The sequence below is a fragment of the Ranitomeya imitator genome, chromosome 10, assembly GCF_032444005.1.
Source record: "Ranitomeya imitator isolate aRanImi1 chromosome 10, aRanImi1.pri, whole genome shotgun sequence".
Classification (NCBI taxonomy): domain Eukaryota; kingdom Metazoa; phylum Chordata; class Amphibia; order Anura; family Dendrobatidae; genus Ranitomeya; species Ranitomeya imitator.
Window position 1 is genome coordinate 23441370 of NC_091291.1, and position 19540 is coordinate 23460909.

Consider the following 19540-nt stretch of genomic DNA (forward strand, 5'->3'; position numbering starts at 1 on the left):
TTTTAATAATAATTTTGGACAACCAGCCTTGCTATCGCAGACAGCTGGGGGCTGGTATTCTCAAGCTGGTAAGGGGCTCAGCCTGAAAATAGCAGCCTGCAGGTGAGTATAACCGTGTTTGTTATTTTTAAATAAAAAAGGAAAAACATTTTTTTTTAGTTCAAATAAAGAACTTTATACTGACTGAATGTCGCATACGTGACATGAAATACATTGGATGTACGATCAGAAGATTGAAAAACGAATTGCTGAACATATCGCCAATATCAAGAGTAACAATAGCACCTACTATGGTGCGGTAAAACATTTTTCTTTAATTAGTCAAGGAGACTTATCTAGTTTTTCCTTTTTTGGGATTGAGAAAGTTACTAATTCCATCTGTGGGGGCAACTGGCAAAAGAAATTAAACTTGCGTGAAGCATACTGGATTCTGCAATTGGATACTTAGTATCGAAAAGGCATTTAGTCTTTTTACTAGAAAGTTCCTTACCCATATAACTATGATATATCTACACCATTTTACGTACACTTTCTTTTGCTACTTTTTTTTTTCTTGCAGTCATTAAGTTGCAATATATGTCGCACATCAGGTCTTCATTAATTAACTAATCATAATGTTTCCACCCATCTCTTGTGTTTTGTTCTCATTGTATATATATGCACCTAGGAATAAAGTAAATTTCCTCCCGGCAGTGGGGCTCTCAGTGTGGCAGCTGCACAGTTTCAGTATGCTATTAACCCCACATCTGCAAGTTATTCACATATTTTTACATGACTGGTTTCCATTACGGTAATTATAAGTGCTGCCAAATGTTTGTTTTATTTGTTTTTTTATTGGCAGCAAAATAATTTAAATAATTAAGTGCAGCCCAAACTTTTTTTTTTTTAACTCGGGTTGTTTAGTTTTCTTTGCGTTATTTGTAGTTTGATGACATGCATATAAACCGATAAATGTTAAATGAAATACAAAAAAAAAACAAATATATAAAAAAAACTAATACATCTATCAACAGCTTATTAAATATCAGTTCTACAAACATGATAACATGAATAAACATGATAGTATATTTGTAACTACTCACTTTTACTACAGAATATTTCCACAATACTCTTTTTTTTCTTCTTTTTATATATTTTTTTTAAATGACATTTTGCTAAAATCGCCCCTAGTGTATTACTGGAAGGATTTGGGAACCACAATAAATAATGAATTATAGAAGACTTGTCGTATAGATGATTGCGTGTGAGAGTTAAGAAAAGTGAAACTTTTCATCTTCTTAAGTTCTTTCAATTTAGAATGAAAAAAATTAACCCAATTTTGAACATTTCTCTCTTTAACTTATAAAATATTTTAAAAAAAATCTTAATTGTATATTTTGTAATATATAGTTAATTTTGTATAGAATTCAGGCGTAGGGTACAGAATATAATATGGCAAGTGTGTCCCGACATATTACGTTTGTTTTACTGAGTAGCCCTTTTGTGGTTGAAAGTGAAAATCGACTTTCTAGGAATCACTATTTTCAGAAGTTGCAGCTCTTGAAAATTAATTGACAAAAAGTGATATAACAACAAGACATTAAGCGACCAAACTGACGGGTTTATGGGAATATAGCACTGTGCAAAATTTTTAGTTAGGTATGAAAAAATTACGCCATAGTAAGAATATATTCAAAAGTAGAAATGTTATTAGTTTACTTTTTTTTATCAATGAACAAAATGTAAACTGGAAGGACAAAATAAAAAATCTAAATCAATTGACCAATACTAGATGACACCGGCGCTCGACACTAGGTAAATAAATTCCACCCTAAGGGGAAGGGGGAAAAAATACCTTTATTACATAATCCTTTAAAAGTATTTAAAAAAGTGAGCAAATTTTCAAATTATTAAGATAGTCCCATATGTCATACTATTAAGTAAAATAACACCACAAATCGTCCAAGGGACATGAGAAATTTTTTTGGTTTTAGAACAAAAATGCCATATAAAAGATAATGTATATGTCTAAAAAAATTAATAAATAATTTAATAAATTACACATAATTTAATTCATATTAATTAAAAGACATTTTGTCTAAAAGGTGAATGAACCCCGAAAGTGCTCGTTGTTTGTAAAACACCTTTTTGTGGCCCTTTTTAAAAAAAATACTTTTAAAGGATTATGTAATAAAGTTAGTTTTAACAAATAGTTGGTATTTTTACATTTAGGGAATGAGCATATGTATGTTTTATTTAAATTTATTCAAAGCTATTAATCACAAGTGTCCGTCTTGAGAAGGAAAAGCATTTATTGATCTAGCCTGGTGTATTCAATGCCGACCGTTAGCGGCATTAAAGTACACAAACATACATGTAGAACGCAAGTTGGGATGGGACTGAGCAGTTTCTGCTCTGGGGGTGGAGACACATAGGCTGCAGCCGACAGCACATGTAGAAGCAACCACGATGTGGGTTCTAACCCTGATGCAGAAGGTCGTATACCTTCGAAACACGTTGGTTATCTGTTTTGGTCTAAGCAGCGCTCCGTAGCTTTAGTGACGTCACTTCTAAGCATGCGCGAGTGAGTACTGGCAGCCATTTTTTCAGCAGTATTCCGGGACGCCTATGGCCGGGGCTCCTTGATACCATACAGCTGAGGCGCTTCTTATCTCCAGCCTCCCACCACTAGTGTACAAACACATATCCGATCGCCTGCCCGTCCAGCATGATACGGCTAGACCAACAATGATGGAATGCAGGACATGAAGGTTCATGCACTTCACCTAGGGTAAGCAGCATTACCGCATTTAACAGTGTCATGTGTGAACTAGGTATAGGTTACTATTGACATTAGTGCTCTCTGGGCTATATATACCGTATATGGTGTTGTCTAACAGGGCAGGTGCCTACATACTAACTAGTGTTAGGGGCTTTATCCTATTGATTACTCCCTGATGCTACAGCTTTTTCCTCCAAGCGCGGTATCCTATATTTAACCATTGATTTAAAACTCTAAATCAAATTAATTATTGGGTGCTGCCAAGTATTACCTTCAAAAGAGCAATATTAGATACTATTTCATAGGATTATTGTTAGAAATATCAGTACCAAAAGATTAAAATGATCATAATTTTTATATGAAACATGAAAAACAGTCATTACTTAAACACAAACAGTGGTGTAGGAGACTTAAAGCACCACTCCAGCATTTTTTTTCAGGTGCTTCTATCCTAAGGTCTTTGCCTTTACCCTTATACTTACTAGTTGCCGCGTTAACTTTTTTTGGGTGTCGTGGCACCATCTTGTGTCTTGGCTTGAAGTCAGGAGTGACAAATGCAAGTCTATGGTGAAGGAAAACTGGAAAAACAAATAAGCAGAATAGGATATTATCCGGTGTAAGAAGAAATTAAAATGCTGGGGATTGCTCACCTGATTGAGTTGGGTGAAACGCAACAAAGCAAGTTGCTTAGAAAGTTGGCTGCTACAGACCCACGGAGTGACCCACGAAGAGAAGAACAATGGATAGCAAAGCAGTGAATCGTATTTCTTTATTGTTCTTTTCTTCAATGCAAGTCTATGTGAGCCCAAACGTGGCTCTCGTAGACTTTTGTTGAAAAGTGACCTCTAGTTCGCTGGAGCAGTGCAGCTTGTCACAAACTGACGGAGATCAACGGGAGCGGTGGCAATAGGAGGTGAAGACGGCATCAGATAAGTATAATACTCGGGTCAGGGACCTTAAATTAGATGCACCACTCCAGCACTGCATTAAAAAAAAAACAATTTGATACTGGGTGGAGAACATCCAAACAAAGCTACAAAGGTGAGGTTGTGGAAGAAAGTTTTGCATCACAGGTCAAACACCATGAAAAGACTAAGAACATCAGCAAGACAAAAGATCAATAATACTGGAAATTTACGATGTTTTGCTCAACCTTCTTAGCATAGGCAGCAAGAAATGGGCAACCTTGAGGACCACAGATGTAAGGGTTGGGCAAAAAAAACTTAGTGTAGCAGATGAAAGACTCATCATTCTTACATCCCTTTAAAATTAGAAGATGTTCAGCAGTGCCGGTAGCTCAGAACTGGCAGCAACCAGTGGGACTTAGCTACAAAGTAGAAAAAATGGGAGAAGCCAGATGTGATGCTGAGTCACTTCTCACTGACAAGCTGTGCGTTGGGGAAGTCAAGGAGTCTGAGGTCATAAGCCAGTAGGATATATCATAAACAGAGGGGTGAAACAAATGTGCTATCAGGACACAATCCGGGGTCAGAATTCCAAGAAGGTAGTGGATGAAGAGAAAGGGGTTAGGAAAATGGGTGGTCAAAGGCAAACCCAAGGACAGGTAATAAAGATCAGAATTTAAGATGTAAGAGCACGGAGCAAGTAAACACCACTTGAGCTAAGCTACAACTGGCAATGTTCCAATCATTACCATCCAGCTAAATAGCAAAGTAATCACCCAGAACAGGTGACACCTGGAGGAAACTCTACAGGCCTGGACAGATTGGACAGTTGAGCTGTCATTCATATAGTATAGGATGGCTGAGAAGTTTAATGAAAAAACCATACCTTCAGTAAGGTCAAATGACTACGAAAGAAAACATAGGAGCTGGGTTACAGAATAATGACAGCAGGTGCTTTGGACTGATGAGATAAAGTCTGAAATGTTTGGCTGTAACAGAAGGCAGTTTGTTGGTCGAAGGTCTGAAGAGTGATATTATAATGAGTGTCTGCAGGAGTAGAGCAGAACGGTGGAGAATCCTTGCTAGGTAGAATTTCAGCAAAAGGAGTTAGGGATTTGGAGTGGATTAATGGTGCTGGGAAATACAGGCAGATACTTGTCCATCATGCAATACCATCTGGGAAGAGTCTGATTGGTTCCAAAATTATTCTGCAGTAGGACAATGGCCCAAAATATATATTGCCAATATCATGAAGAACTACAGTTAGGTCCATATAAATTTGGACAGAGACAACATTTTTCTAATTTTGGTTATAGACATTACCACAATGAATTTTAAAGAAAACAATTCAGATGCAGCTGAAGTTCAGACTTTCAGCTTTCATTTGAGGGTATTCACATTTAAATTGGATGAAGGGTTTAGGAGTTTCAGCTCCTTAACATGTGCCACCCTGTTTTTAAAGTGACCAAAAGTAATTGGACAGATTGAATAATTTTAAATAAAATGTTTATTTTTAGTACTTGGTTGAAAACCCTTTGTTGGCAATGACTGCCTGAAGTCTTGAACTCATGGACATCACCAGACGCTGTGTTTCCTCCTTTTTGATGCTCTGCCAGGCCTTCACTGCGGTGGTTGCTGTTTATTTGTGGGCCTTTCTGTCTGAAGTTTAGTCTTTAACAAGTGAAATGCTGCTCAATTGGGTTGAGATCAGGTGACTGACTTGGCCATTCAAGAATATTCCACTTCTTTGCTTTAATAAACTCCTGGGTTGCTTTGGCTTTATGTTTTGGGTCATTGTCCATCTGTAGTATGAAACGACGACCAATCAGTTTGGCTGGATCTGAGCACACAGAATGGCGGCTCTGAATACCGCAGAATTCATTCGGCTGCTTCTGTCCTGTGTCACATCATCAATAAACACTAGTGACCCAGTGCCACTGGCAGCCATGCATGCCCAAGCCATCACACTGCCTCCGCCGGGTTTTATAGATGATGTGGCATGCTTTGGATCATGAGCTATACCTCGCCTTCGCCATACTTTTCTCTTTCCATCATTCTGGTAGAGGTTGATCGTGGTTTCATCTGTCCAAAGAATGTTCTTCCAGAACTGTGCGGCTTTTTTAGATGTTTTTTAGCCTTTTTCTTCTTGATGCTTATGAGTGGCTGCACCGTGCAGTGAACCCTCTGTATTTACTTTCATGCAGTCTTCTCTTTATGGTAGATTTGGATATTGATGCGCCGACCTCCTGGAGAGTGTTGGTCACTTGGTTGGCTGTTGTGAAGGGGTTTCTCTTCACCATGGAGATTATTCTGCGATCATCCACCACTGTTGTCTTCCGTGGGCGCCCAGGTCTTTTTGCATTGATGAGTTCACCAGTGCTTTCTTTGTTTCTCAGGATGTACCAAACTGTAGATTTTGCCACTCCTAATATTGTAGCAATTTCTCAGATGATTTTTTTCTGATTTTGCAGCTTAAGGATGGCTTGTTTCACCTAAATGGAGAGCTCCTTTGACCGCATGTTTACTTCACAGCAAAACCTTCCAAATTCAAGCACCGCACCTCAAATCAACTCCAGGCCTTTTATCTGCTTAATTGAGAATGACATAACGAAGGGATTGCCCACACCTGCCCATGAAATAGCCTTGGAGTCAATTGTCCAATTACTTTTGGTCCCTTTAAAAACAGGGTGGCACATGTTAAGGAGCTGAAACTCCTAAACCCTTCATCCAATTTTAATGTGGATACCCTCAAATGAAAGCTGAAAGTCTGAACTTCAACTGCATCTGAATTGTTTTGTTTAAAATTCATTGTGGTAATGTCTATAGCCAAAATTAGAAAACTTTTGTTTCTGTCCAAATATATACGGACCTAACTGTATGTTCAAAGAAAAGAACAGCAAGGAGTCTTTGAATTAATCATCCGGCCCCCCAGAGCTACGCTATCAGGATTATTCAGTCAGTGTGGGATCACATGAAGAGACAGAAGAATCTCCACATATCTCACACCCATAAGATCTGAGTTTGTTGTCCAAGATGTTTAGAACAATGTCCCTGCTACGTTCCATCAAAAACTGTGTGCAAGTTACAAGAATAAATGATGAAGGCAAATAATGGTCACACCAAATATTTTTAGATTTCTCCTTTGTTCATTAACTTTCCATTTGTTAACCCCTTCCCGACCTTTGACGCCACGTAGGCGTCATGAAAGTCGGTGCCAATCCGACCCATGACGCCTATGTGGCATCATGGAAAGTTCGCGTCCCTGCAGATCGGGTGAAAGGGTTAACTCCCATTTCACCCGATCTGCAGGGACAGGGGGAGTGGTAGTTTAGCCCAGGGGGGGTGGCTTCACCCCCTCGTGGCTACGATCGCTCTGATTGGCTGTTGAAAGTGAAACTGCCAATCAGAGCGATTTGTAATATTTCACCTATTATAACGGGTGAAATATTACAATCCAGCCATGGCCGATGCTGCAATATCATCGGCCATGGCTGAAAATACTAATGTAGGGGTAGGGTTAGGGGTAGGGTTAGGGTTAGGGGTAGGGTTAGGGGTAGGGTTAGGGTTACGGGTAGGGTTAGGGGTAGGGTTAGGGTTTTGGTATGTGCACACGTATTCTGGTCCTCTGCGGATTTTTCCGCTGCGGATTTGATAAATCCGCAGTGCTAAACCGCTGCGGATTTATGGCGGATTTACCGCGTTTTTTCTGCGCATTTCACTGCGGTTTTACAACTGCGATTTTCTATTTGAGCAGTTGTAAAACCGCTGCGGAATCCGCACAAAGAAGTGACATGCTGCGGAATGTAAACCGCTGCGTTTCCGTGCAGTTTTTCTGCAGCATGTGTACAGCGATTTTTGTTTCCCATAGGTTTACATTGAACTGTAAACTCATGGGAAACTGCTGCGGATCCGCAGCGTTTTCCTCAGCGTGTGCACATACCTTTAGAATTAGGCCATGTGCACACGGTGCGGATTTGGCTGCGGATCCGCAGTGGATTGGCCGCTGCGGATTCGCAGCAGTGTTCCATCAGGTTTACAGTATCAAGTAAACCTATGGAAAACCAAATCTGCTGTGCCCATGGTGCGGAAAATACCGCGCGGAAACGCTGCGTTGTATTTTCCGCAGCATGTCAATTCTTTGTGCGGATTCCGCAGCGTTTTACACCTGTTCCTCAATAGGAATCCGCAGGTGAAATCCGCACAAAAAAGACTGGAAATCCGCGGAAAATCCGCAGGTAAAACGCAGTGCCTTTTACCTGCGGATTTTTAAAAAATGATGCTGAAAAATCTCACACGAATCCGCAATGTGGGCACATAACCTTAGGGTTAGGGTTGGAATTAGGGTTGTGGTTAGGGGTGTGTTGTGGTTAGGGTTGTGATTAGGGTTATGGCTACAGTTGGGATTAGGGTTAGGGGTGTGTTGGGGTTAGGGTTAGGGCTGTGATTAGGGTTATGGCTACAGTTGGAATTAGGGTTGGAATTAGGGTTGTGGTTAGGGTTAGGGGTGTGTTGGGGTTAGGGTTGTGGTTAGGGGTGTGTTGAGGTTACGGTTGTGATTAGGGTTATGGCTACAGTTGGGATTAGGGTTAGGGGTGTGTTGGGGTTAGTGTTGGAGGTAGAATTGAGGGGTTACCACTGTTTAGGCACATCAGGGGTCTCCAAACGCAACATGGCGCCACCATTGATTCCAGCCAATCTCGTATTCAAAAAGTCAAATGGTGCTCCCTCAATTCCGAGCCCTGACGTGTGCCCAAACAGTGGTTTACCCCCACATATGGGGTACCAGCATACTCAGGATAAACTGCGCAACAATTACTGGGGTCCAATTTCTCCTGTTTGCTAAAACATCATTTTTGAGGAGAGAAAAATTATTTATTATTTTCACGGCTCTACGTTGTAAACGTCTGTGAAGCACTTGGGGGTTCAAAGTGCTCACCACATATCTAGATAAGTTCCTTGGGGGGTCTAGTTTCTAAAATGGGGTCACTTGTGGGGGGTTTCTACTGTTTAGGCACACCAGGGGCTCTGCAAACGCAACGTGATGCCCGCAGACCATTCCATCAAAGTCTGCATTTCAAAAGTCACTACTTCCCTTCTGAGCCCCGACGTGTGCCCAAACAGTGGTTTACCTCCACACATGGGGTATCAGCGTACTTAGGAGAAACTGAACAACAACTTTTGGGGTCCAATTTCTCCTGTAACCCTTGGGAAAATAAAAAATTCTGGGCTAAATTATTATTTTTGAGGAAAGAAAACGTATTTATTATTCTCACGGCTCTGCATTATATACTTCTATGAAGCACTTGGGGGTTCAAAGTGCTTACCACACATCTAGATAAGTTCCTTTCGGGGTCTAGTTTCCAAAATGGGGTCAATTGTGGGGGGTTTCTACTGTTAAGCCACATCAGGGGCTCTGCAAACGCAACGTGACGCCCACAGAGCATTCCATCAAAGTCTGCATGTCAAAACGTCACTACTTCACTTCCGAGCCCCGGCATGTGCCCAAACAGTGGTTTACCCCCACATATGGGGTATCAGCGTACTCAGGAGAAACTGGACAACAAATTTTGGGGTCAAATTTCTCCTGATACCCTTGGGAAAATAAAAAATTGCAGGCTAAAAGATCATTTTTGAGAAAATATTTTTTATTTTATTTTCATGGCTCTGCGTTATAAACTTCTGTGAAGCACTTGGGGGTTCAAAGTCCTCACCACACATCTAGATTAGTTCCTTTGGTGGACTAGTTTCCAAAATGGGGTCATTTCTGGGGGATCTCCAATGTTTAGGCACACAGGGGCTCTCCAAACGTGACATGGTGTCCGCTAATGATTGGAGCTAATTTTTCATTTAAAAAGCCAAATGGCGTGCCTTCCCTTCCGAGCCCTGCCGTGCGCCCAAACAGTGGTTTACCCCCACATATTGGGTATCTGCGTACTCAGGACAAACAGGACAACAATATTTGGGGTCCAATTTCTCCTATTACCCTTGGCAAAATAGGAAATTCCAGGCTAAAAAATCATTTTTGAGGAAAGAAAATTATTTTTTATTTTCATGGCTCTGCGTTATAAACTTCTGTGAAGCACCTGGGGGTTTAAAGTGCTCAATATGCATCTAGATAAGTTCCTTGGGGGGTCTAGTTTCCAAAATGGGGTCACTTGTGGGGCAGCTCCAATGTTTAGGCACACAGGGGCTCTCCAAACGCGACATGGTGTCCGCTAACAATTGGAGCTAATTTTCCATTCAAAAAGTCAAAAGGCGCGCCTTCCCTTCCGAGCCCTGCCGTGTGCCCAAACAGTGGTTTACCCCCACATATGAGGTATCAGCGTACTCGGGAGAAATTGCCCAACAAATTTTATGATCCATTTTATCCTTTTGCCCATGTGATAATGAAAAAATTGAGGCGAAAAGAATTTTTTTGTGAAAAAAAAGTACTTTTTCATTTTTACAGATCAATTTGTGAAGCACCTGAGGGTTTAAAGTGCTCACTAGGCATCTAAATAAGTTCCTTGGGGGGTCTAGTTTCCAAAATGGGGTCACTTGTGGGGGAGCTCCAATTTTTAGGCACACGGGTGCTCTCCAAACATGACATGGTGTCCGCTAAAGAGTGGAGCCAATTTTTGATTCAAAAAGTCAAATGGCGCTCCTTCCCTTCCAAGCCCTTCCGTGCGCCCAAACAGTGGTTTACCCCCACATATGAGGTATCAGCGTACTCAGGACAAATTGGACAACAACTTACGTGGTTCAGTTTCTCCTTTTACCATTGGGAAAATAAAAAAATTGTTGCTAAAAGATAATTTTTGTGACTAAAAAGTTAAATGTTCATTTTTTCCTTCCATGTTGCTTCTGCTGCTGTGAAGCACCTGAAGGGTTAATAAACTTCTGGAATGTGGTTTTGAGTACCTTGAGGGGTGCAGTTTTTAGAATGGTGTCACTTTTGGGTATTTTCAGCCATATAGACCCCTCAAACTGACTTCAAATGTGAGGTGGTCCCTAAAAAAATGGTTTTGTAAATTTCGTTGTAAAAATGAGAAATCGCTGGTCAAATTTTTACCCTTATAACTTCCTAGCAAAAAAAAATTATGTTTCCAAAATTGTGCTGATGTAAAGTAAACATGTGGGAAATGTTATTTATTAACTATTTTGTGTCACATAACTCTCTGGTTTAACAGAATAAAAATTCAAAATGTGAAAATTGCGAAATTTTCAAAATTTTCGCCAAATTTCCGTTTTTATCACAAATAAACGCATAATTTATTGACCTAAATTTACCACTAACATGAAGCCCAATATGTCACGAAAAAACAGTCTCAGAACCGCTAGGATCAGTTGAAGCGTTCCTGAGTTATTACCTCATAAAGGGACACTGGTCAGAATTGCAAAAAACGGCAAGGTCTTTAAGGTTAAAATAGGCTGGGTCATGAAGGGGTTAATTGAGAATAAGAAACTATTAAAACTTTTATTTTTTTTAAGAAATCTCATTTTGCAGCATTTTTTAAATTTCTGCCTACAACTTTTTCAGAGGGCTATATAAAGAATTTAGCATAATGTGTTGCTTAGAGCAAATTGCTGTTCTGATTATTCTGATTAACGCTTATAGGACATAAGACGTTGTAGCGCATATTTAGCTTTTGTGTTCCTGACACATGCAGCTGATCAGCCGGCGCGCTCCATTTATCCGGGTTTCCTCTGCACATTATTCGGAAAGCGGTATAGCTTGCTGAACAAGCAGGGACCTGAACAAATTTGCTCAACTTTACTCTCGACCCTCTCTGAGAGCTGATAGTGGCTCTCAAGGTCGGAAAGGTTAGAGGACCACTGCTCTAGACCTAAAGCAAAAGCATATTAAACAAAGGGGAAGAAAGGGGTTGAAAAAGAGTAAAACACATGTACTCTCACTTCCTAGGCCCTCACTTGACTCCTTTGGCCCATTCCCACCAAAGAACCATGGTCCTCCACTCTGGTGGGGGCAACACACTAAATTGATGCCACTAATGCATGTAGGCTTCCATTTGGCCATGTAAGGCCAATAACTAGCCTCATCTCTGGAAGACCCAAAGTCATCGGAGGTGATGTAAGGAGGCAGATGAGTATGTTGTGTGCTATTTTAACTCCGTCCTGGTAAACAATATGGCAACCTACTGTTGGTAACTAAATTGATTTTATATGGATCAATACGCTTTTCTCTACTAAATACCAAATATCAAGGTATTGTGACATCCTGTGCATTTCTAGAAGACACTGCAGCTAGACTACGGTTTGGCAAAATGGAGTACTCCTTTAAAACCCTGCTGTTGTCTTCGGTCAAAAACGACCGACCTTGAACTTCAATATTCTTTAAAATATTCAAGATGCGGCTCTGAAACCCGTGGCCGACCGACCCATCCTCATTTAAGTCAATCAACCACAAGTTTCAGAACCGCATCTTGAACACCCCAAAAAATACCAAAGTTCAAAATCGGTCTCCCCAGACCGAAGACAACAGCAGGGTTAACAAAGATGATATTAGACTTTCTAAGACAGTAATTTGAAATCACTAATTTGAATATCCAGCATATAAAATTACACCATGTTGATGCATAATCTAGTGAAATATTTCCAGAAAACCAATTACTTATTTAGTGCGACAGAGGATATTGCAGATTTCAGGAAATAACCAAAATCACTTCCTTAAAAGCTCGATGAAGACAAAGGACTTGTCTCTTAAGGGATGAGCATGTAAGTAATTATTCTTTAATCATTTATCATTTTCATTAAACACTGATTTCTAATAAGGTCTAAGAATAATGTTTCTCCTTGCGGAGAGTGACATTCCGGTACAAGGAGACTTATAAGCCATGCAATGCTCACTCTTTTTCCCTGAAGAGGCAATTTTGCATATTCATTGTCATACATCATGTTATTTTTTGCAGATTTAATGTATGTAAGATTTCTATTAAGAATTTGTAAAAATGGGACGTGAATACATTTATCAGGAAAGCTTTTGCTTTTGGAGGAACCTGATAATTGGCTCTACCTTACAGATTAATTATAAGGGAGCAAATCAATTCGAACTTTATATCTTGTTTGTTAAATTGTGTAAAATCATTTTTTGCCTTCTTTCTGCTCACTAACCTTTTTTTATAGCAATACTGGCTAAATGTCAAGCTTATCCTAAAAAAATTCCTTAGTCAGCAGTTATATTAATATTGTTTTCGACCTGATATGACCCCATGGTTACAACCTACTGAAAAATTCTATGCAGATTCTTTGAAATTATGCTCATCTTTTCGTTCTGATATTCTCATAACTAATATGTAGACTTGAAAAAATTTCCCCAAATTCTTTTTTTTAGGGCAGATTAAAGGGGTTGTTCACTAATAGGACAATCCCTTCTTGATTAAAATGTTTGACCCCCTTAAAATTATAAAGCTAATACTCACTTCCCGTGTTGGCGTCGCACCCCTGGTTCTGGCACTTGTTCTCCCTGGGTTCCCATGCTGTTGTTGTGACATGTGACACTGGCACCCATTCATTTATTTTAGTCTTTTCTCTGTGGCACGTTAGGTTCGCACTGTTGCGACTCACCATCAAGACAAGTTTTCCTGTATTATGTTCATCAGCATAAAGTTTTTTTGTCCTGAGGAAGAAGTTGGTTGACTTCGAAACGTCGTCGTCAAATGAAAAACTGCCTGTGTGCTCCTGGATTTGTCATTTCACCCACCAACAGCGCGAAATATCCACATTCTTTCCTTCTTCATGTTTGACTTGGTCTCCGGACCGATGGACCTGTAGTAGCCGGGATCATATGCTTTTATAACAGTTGTGTAATTACAACTTAATCAGGTTTGGATAACTTTTATATTCTAAAATTTCATTCTGCCGGACAAGACTCTATTACTCATCTTTCTCCTGCTTTTTAGCTGTCAGTGATTGACTTGACGGGTTAACAGCCATGCGTGGATCTCCGATCCACCTGCTGCTGTTGACAGTGGCATTTAACTGGTTTACAGTCATGAGTTCATCTCTGATCCACCCTCAGGTGTTAGAGGCATCTAATGGTTTATTAAATCAGCTATCAAGTGTTGGGGAAGATACGGGCTCAGCGTGTGAGCCCACATCAAAGGCTGGGACACAGCCGATGACTTACTGTTAGGTGTCGAGTTCCTGCCGCTGCAAGGGGGAATCTCGAACCATGTCCGCTGTGGTCTCCCATTCTTCTTCAGCCACAGGGGAGACGTCGTTCCCAGCACCTGGCTCGGACAGATACTGCACATTTGGTTACTGCTGCCCTTCCACGTTAAGCCATTATAACCTGCTTATTTACTCCTTCTGAGCATGCCCAAGGAAGGACCTCTCATTGGAGGTTGGTGGGTCACACGCTGAGGTCCTGTAGCAGCTCCTATTGGTCCACTAGCAAGGTCCTGAGAGCTACAACTATTAAAGGTTCGCATGGCCCCACGGCCATGTGCTAGTATCATTTGTGTTTGGCTGTTGCCAGTGGATACTCTACCACTCAGTTTATGTGTGGTGTGAGTCTGTTTAGCTTTGGGGCTGTACACTCAGGCAGGCAGCTAGCGTCAGTGGGGGCAATTAGCCTTGGCTTAGCATCTGGTTCCGTCATGTGTGTGGTTAACACAGAAGAGTTCCAGAGCAAGCACAACCCTAGTTAGGGTATTATTCTCTGTGTACAGCGCGACTCTGTGAGGCAACAGAGGTCGCTTTCATTTCACACGGGGTGAAGTTTAACCCAACGTGTGAGCTCAGTGTCCATCCGCCATTACTTTGCAGCAGGTATCCCTTGCACGGTGGACCCCGAGCTGCGAACGCACCTCGTATCATTCTCTCTATTACTTGGTGCATTCCGCTAGCCTTAACACTTACATGTATGTCATCAGTTGAGAAGGGTTTAGCTGCCTAGTTCATGCTCTCTTTTGAAGCTGCTTTGAACTGCAGATCTAGCAACAATCTATATATTATTTACAAACACTGACTATTTAAGCATGGGTGAGGACTGGAGAGAAGCTCACACATTCACAGTGTTTGTAAACAATACCTGAGTATGGAGTTTTGCTAGAACTGCAATTCAAAGCAGCTACTAAAGCAAACTAGGCAGCTAAACCAACACTTTCAGGATGGTGTTAGAGAACGAAGGGAGGAAAATAAGGCAACGGAATACATCTTTGTAGAGCCTGATTAATTAATTTAAAATGTTAAGTTACTCTTTAGGTGAGAATAATTTTTTTTTTTTCAGAAAACTATACACCGATCTGCTATATTATTAATCACATCGTTTTAGGGCAAAAACAAATGTTTATATGTTAGCGTATTTATCTTACATTTTCGCATGAGTTTATGACCGGGATTTTTATTTTAGCCACTAATAAGCGAAATCCAAAATGGAGCCTATGAAGTGGCTTTATCATCTCCTCATTTGTCAAGGTAAAAATAATCTCATAATTACAGAAAATTCCAATTAATGAGATTTTGTGACTCCGACCTCATGTTCTGCTCGTTGTTTCCAGGCTTCTATCTGGGTTCTGTCTGTCAGCGATGGACGTTCCCTTCTAGAATTACTGCTCTGATTGGCTCCTGTGTGGAGATTCCGTGTGCATATTATAATTCAGTAAAATCCAACACTGCGTGGTACTTATACGCTAGAAAGAGCTATCCCGAGATCCTCAACACCAAGGACTCAACTTCAGTAATGATGGAATACAAAGATCGGACCTCGCTGGTGCCGGGAGATAACAGCTGCACCCTGCGGATAGACCCTGTGAAAATAGAAGATTGCTACCAATATTATTATCCAGGGATCCCAGAATATAAAGCTAAAAATTCATATAGTGAATATGCTCAAACTCTTTATCTTGATGTCACAGGTAAGTATGTAAAACAACTTATGCCACCCATACACATTGGATTAACGTTGTTTGAATTCTGAATATATAGTAGATAGATAACATATAGATAGCTAGATAGACAGATAACAGCTAGATTATAGATAATAGAGAGATAAACAATTTCTGTTGATACTTGTATTTGTCTGACTTCACAGATAGAGAAAAGAATTGGATTTTTGCATCTGAAAATGCGACTGAAGGAGAAGCCACTGTCCTACGATGTACAGCCGAACACACGTGTCGCTCCAGTCCTCCTTCTATACAATGGAACAAGCCGGGTCACATTGAATCTAAGAGCGAGGAAGTAACTTCAGGATACTGGCATGAAGAATCAAAACTTACTTATGTGCCTTTGAATGAAGATGATGGGATAATTAAGTGCACTGCGACATATCCTAATGGAAAAAATTTTGAGAGTTCGAGATTTCTGAACATCATTTGTACGTATTAGTGATAACAGGGAACAATGAACCATAAATTTTACATTCTCTTACACATGTTATAATGTTATCAGTTACTTTACACATATCTAATTCCATAACTATTTGCATGTGCAAAAATCACTGATTTCTCAGTAAACATATGGTCTCCAGTCTGAAAACTAAGGAGGTGAAATTGTGTTAGTTTTTCCTTTGAAATATTACTCTTGCTTTGTCTCTAATTGATCCTGTCAGAGGACATAATAGTTAGGGCTCACTTTCCATGTATACTAGCCATGAAGTTAAGCAAATAGCCAATCCGCAGAGCAAAATAACAGATTCTCTTACCTGCTAAAATTAAATTTCGCTGTGGCACCCTGCTTATACTCAGTGCTGCAAGCCCCTCTATCTTCTCCTCTATTCTATGTCCTTCCCTAGTTATCCTACCTCTCTGAATTGATTTGCTGCAATCTGTCTGCTATTGCGTGCAGTAGTCTGGCCTCTTCTTTTATTACTGACATCATTTATGCCAGATAAATCAAGATAATAGGGGAAGCATTAAGCTTCATTATGAGGCATTGCAGAGCCAGGCAGAGCACAGCTGAGCTGTGTTGCTAGCCAAGTCTAAGATGTAGATGTAAATCTGCTCATGCCACTCTACAGATGAATATATCTGAAGATAAAATGAGTCCCTAAGAGTGAGGGTCTACAGAGACATTCCATATAATATTCTAGGTTAGCCATATCCAACAGAGCATAACTGAGTTGTGTCGGAATCTAGATGATAGATGAATCCGTCACATGACATATAATATAAAGCTAAGCAAGAATCTTCTCAAAAAAGAAAAGGCCACCATTTTTCAACAGTTTTTTGGGGAGGTTTACTTGCCCCTTAACAATGGAGAGAAGATGAAAAGTGTTTGGTTGAATGGGAGACCATCAACAGAAGATTGAAGGAGACTTTATTATCCAGGAACGTGAAATGCTCCCTGGATAATAAAGAAATGCAAATAACCTTTTCGTAGATGATGCCACCTACTGAATTGGGGCACTACTAAAATACCAGAACACCAAAACAGCTGTCAGCAAATGGAGGTCATCTCTTTGCGGAAAAGATTCTACCTTGGAATATTTCCCAAATCTTGTGGCGATTCCTTACAAAGAGTCAATGATTTTCGAAAATTGATTTCTCCCAATCTCTTCCTCTGTGCAAAATCTATTTGCATGGCTTATATATGCCACTTTTGGAGACACGTGACCCATTACCAGCCATAAATATTTACGATGAACCCAATAAAAATGGAACTGGTGTAAAAAAAGTTATATTAATAATATATCATTTTTCTCTTGCAGTTTGTAGAACTAATGTTAATCTCTATATAATATTTTAATTCCATAGATGCACCAAAAAATGTGACGGTCACTGTCGTTACCGTTGGGATGGGCGAAGTGATAGAAGGAAGTGTTGTGACTTTAAAATGTAATTGCTACTCCAAGATTAAAGTGGATAAGTATGAATGGTACAAAGGGAAAGACAAAATTAAGTTGCCATTCACAGGATCAAAGATTGGAGTAAGGAATGTGACCGGGGACACGGAGCCATATTCCTGTGTTGCAATAAATGCTGTGGGTAGAGGAGAGTCAGCCCTGATGGAGATACCTGTACGATGTAAGTATTGAACCTTAAGAAACAATGCTAATCTGTGATACATATCTATACTGGATCGTTCAGCCAACAGCCATCTAATGTGCATGAGCAGCTTAGATAAGACAATGGTTGGAACCTTGTGAATTCGTGCAGACCGGGATGTGCTCGGTAGTTCTGTTCTGTCAACGAGCAAAGGTCTAGGCTCAGAATCCGTGAAAAATGTAGAAAGTGAAGCTACACGAATGTACAGGATCTTTACTTGTGCAACAGTCCAAACTATATTCAGCACTCACATCTTCTTAAACAAATTGCTTAATTGATCGATTAGTTAAAAAAGGCACAAAGAAATATCCGTTGCGCTCCCTGGCAACATGTTTCAGACCTACATGGTCCTTTACTTGACAAAGGATCATGTAGTCCAAAGCAAAAGCCAAGTCCAAGTCCATAGACCCTATTGGACATAAATAACTCCAAATAAAAAAGGTGAGGAACAGCATCCAATCCATGTGAAAAAATAGAAAAAACTTTATTCCGCCATTATACAACGTTTCGACCGATAGTGGTCTTTAAAGCCCACTATCGGTCGAAACGTTGTATGATGGCGGAATAAAGTTTTTTCTATTTTTTCACCTGGATTGGATGCTGTTCCTCTCCTTTTTTATTTAAAGGACCATGTAGGTGTGAAACATGTTGCCTGAGAGCGCAGTGGATATTTCTTTTCTGCTTTTTGAATTTTTATTCTGTTGTGTTCAACCATTTTTTATGCCTTTTATACGACTGGATCAAATAAATTCTTTTAACAAGATGTGAGTGTTGGCTATCGTTTGGACTGTTTATATTACTAGAGTATTTTGCCTTCCCCCGGACAGGTGAGATGATTGGTCCTTTTTTACATAATTTTTATTTGTAGATTAAAATATTATGACAGAGACTTGATTACAACATGTACGTGTTTCAGGTGCGTAATATCCTTTTTCAGGAAGACGGTGTGGTGAACCTGAAACACGTTGATGTTTTAACCATGTCTCTATCGTTTTATTCTTCGTATATATATCCACAAGTAAAGATTACTGCACGTTCTTGGATCTGGACTTTCTACTTCTTTCGCAGAGTCTTAAATTCAACTTCAAATCTCGTTCTTCGCTAGGCTGTTTAGTCTAAATTTATACTCATTGACTTCCGAGATTTGCAGACAGCGCTGAAAGATAGACTACCCTTCTTTCCCCCAATATCATGCCCTTTTTTCAGAAAAAGGCTACCATAGGGTCTAAAACACATAACAGGTGTCACGTCGTAAGCGGCGTTAAAGGGGCAGGACGGCATACTGGGACCCGCACCTGTCCCTACCACTTTAATGGGGCCCTGGCTTTCCCTTATCTCAGGGGTACCTATGATGGTTAGGAGGCCCGAGCCACCAGCGTATCCCTGTCTCCTGTGCAGGCCCTATCAGTGGCCCCCTCTCCCCCCAAAGAAGGTGGACTGCACCAGTGTAAAAATACAACAAATAACAGGGTATACAGACAAGGTAACTAAAAGTCTCAAACTCACCAAATGCTCACACAACCACAGAGGAAACACAGAGATGGGAAGAGAAGGAATAAACTAGGAAGGAAAACAGGTTAAACATGCAACCAAAACCGCAGACACCAATCTCTGTAAATAAACCTCCAACACCAACACTACGCTCCTTCAACCTCCAAGCCAGGCAGTAGAACTGATCACTGACAATAGCTGAAGTCAGGACTGGGTCTATATAGAGGATCAGATTACAAAATCCACTTCAGCTGAGAGAGGCCCAGCTCTCAACAATAAGGTTAACTCCTGCACTGCTGGCACAAAGCAGCCAGGTCAGAATACAGGTGAAGAGCTTCTGTTCACTGTGTGCGAACAAAGCCCAGAGCGCTGTGGTTCTCTAGAACCTCTCTGTC

At 40.3% G+C, this 19540-nt stretch overlaps 1 protein-coding gene across 2 annotated transcripts in view; it reads left to right on the forward strand.

Moving 5' to 3' along the window:
* The first annotated feature begins 12327 nt into the window (after positions 1 to 12327).
* The window catches only part of LOC138651300 (myelin-associated glycoprotein-like), a 34522-nt gene continuing 27309 nt past the window's right edge, over positions 12328 to 19540 (forward strand). The window contains exons 1-5 of one of the 2 annotated variants that reach the window (XM_069741388.1): positions 12328 to 12381; positions 15020 to 15084; positions 15168 to 15524; positions 15701 to 15985; positions 17364 to 17633. In XM_069741388.1, the coding sequence (XP_069597489.1) occupies positions 15042 to 15084; positions 15168 to 15524; positions 15701 to 15985; positions 17364 to 17633 (955 nt within the window). In that variant the 5' untranslated portion in view covers positions 12328 to 12381; positions 15020 to 15041. Of the gene's footprint in view, positions 12382 to 13209; positions 13489 to 15019; positions 15085 to 15167; positions 15525 to 15700; positions 15986 to 17363; positions 17634 to 19540 lie in introns of those variants that run through there. The other variant, XM_069741389.1, reaches the window with a different exon arrangement.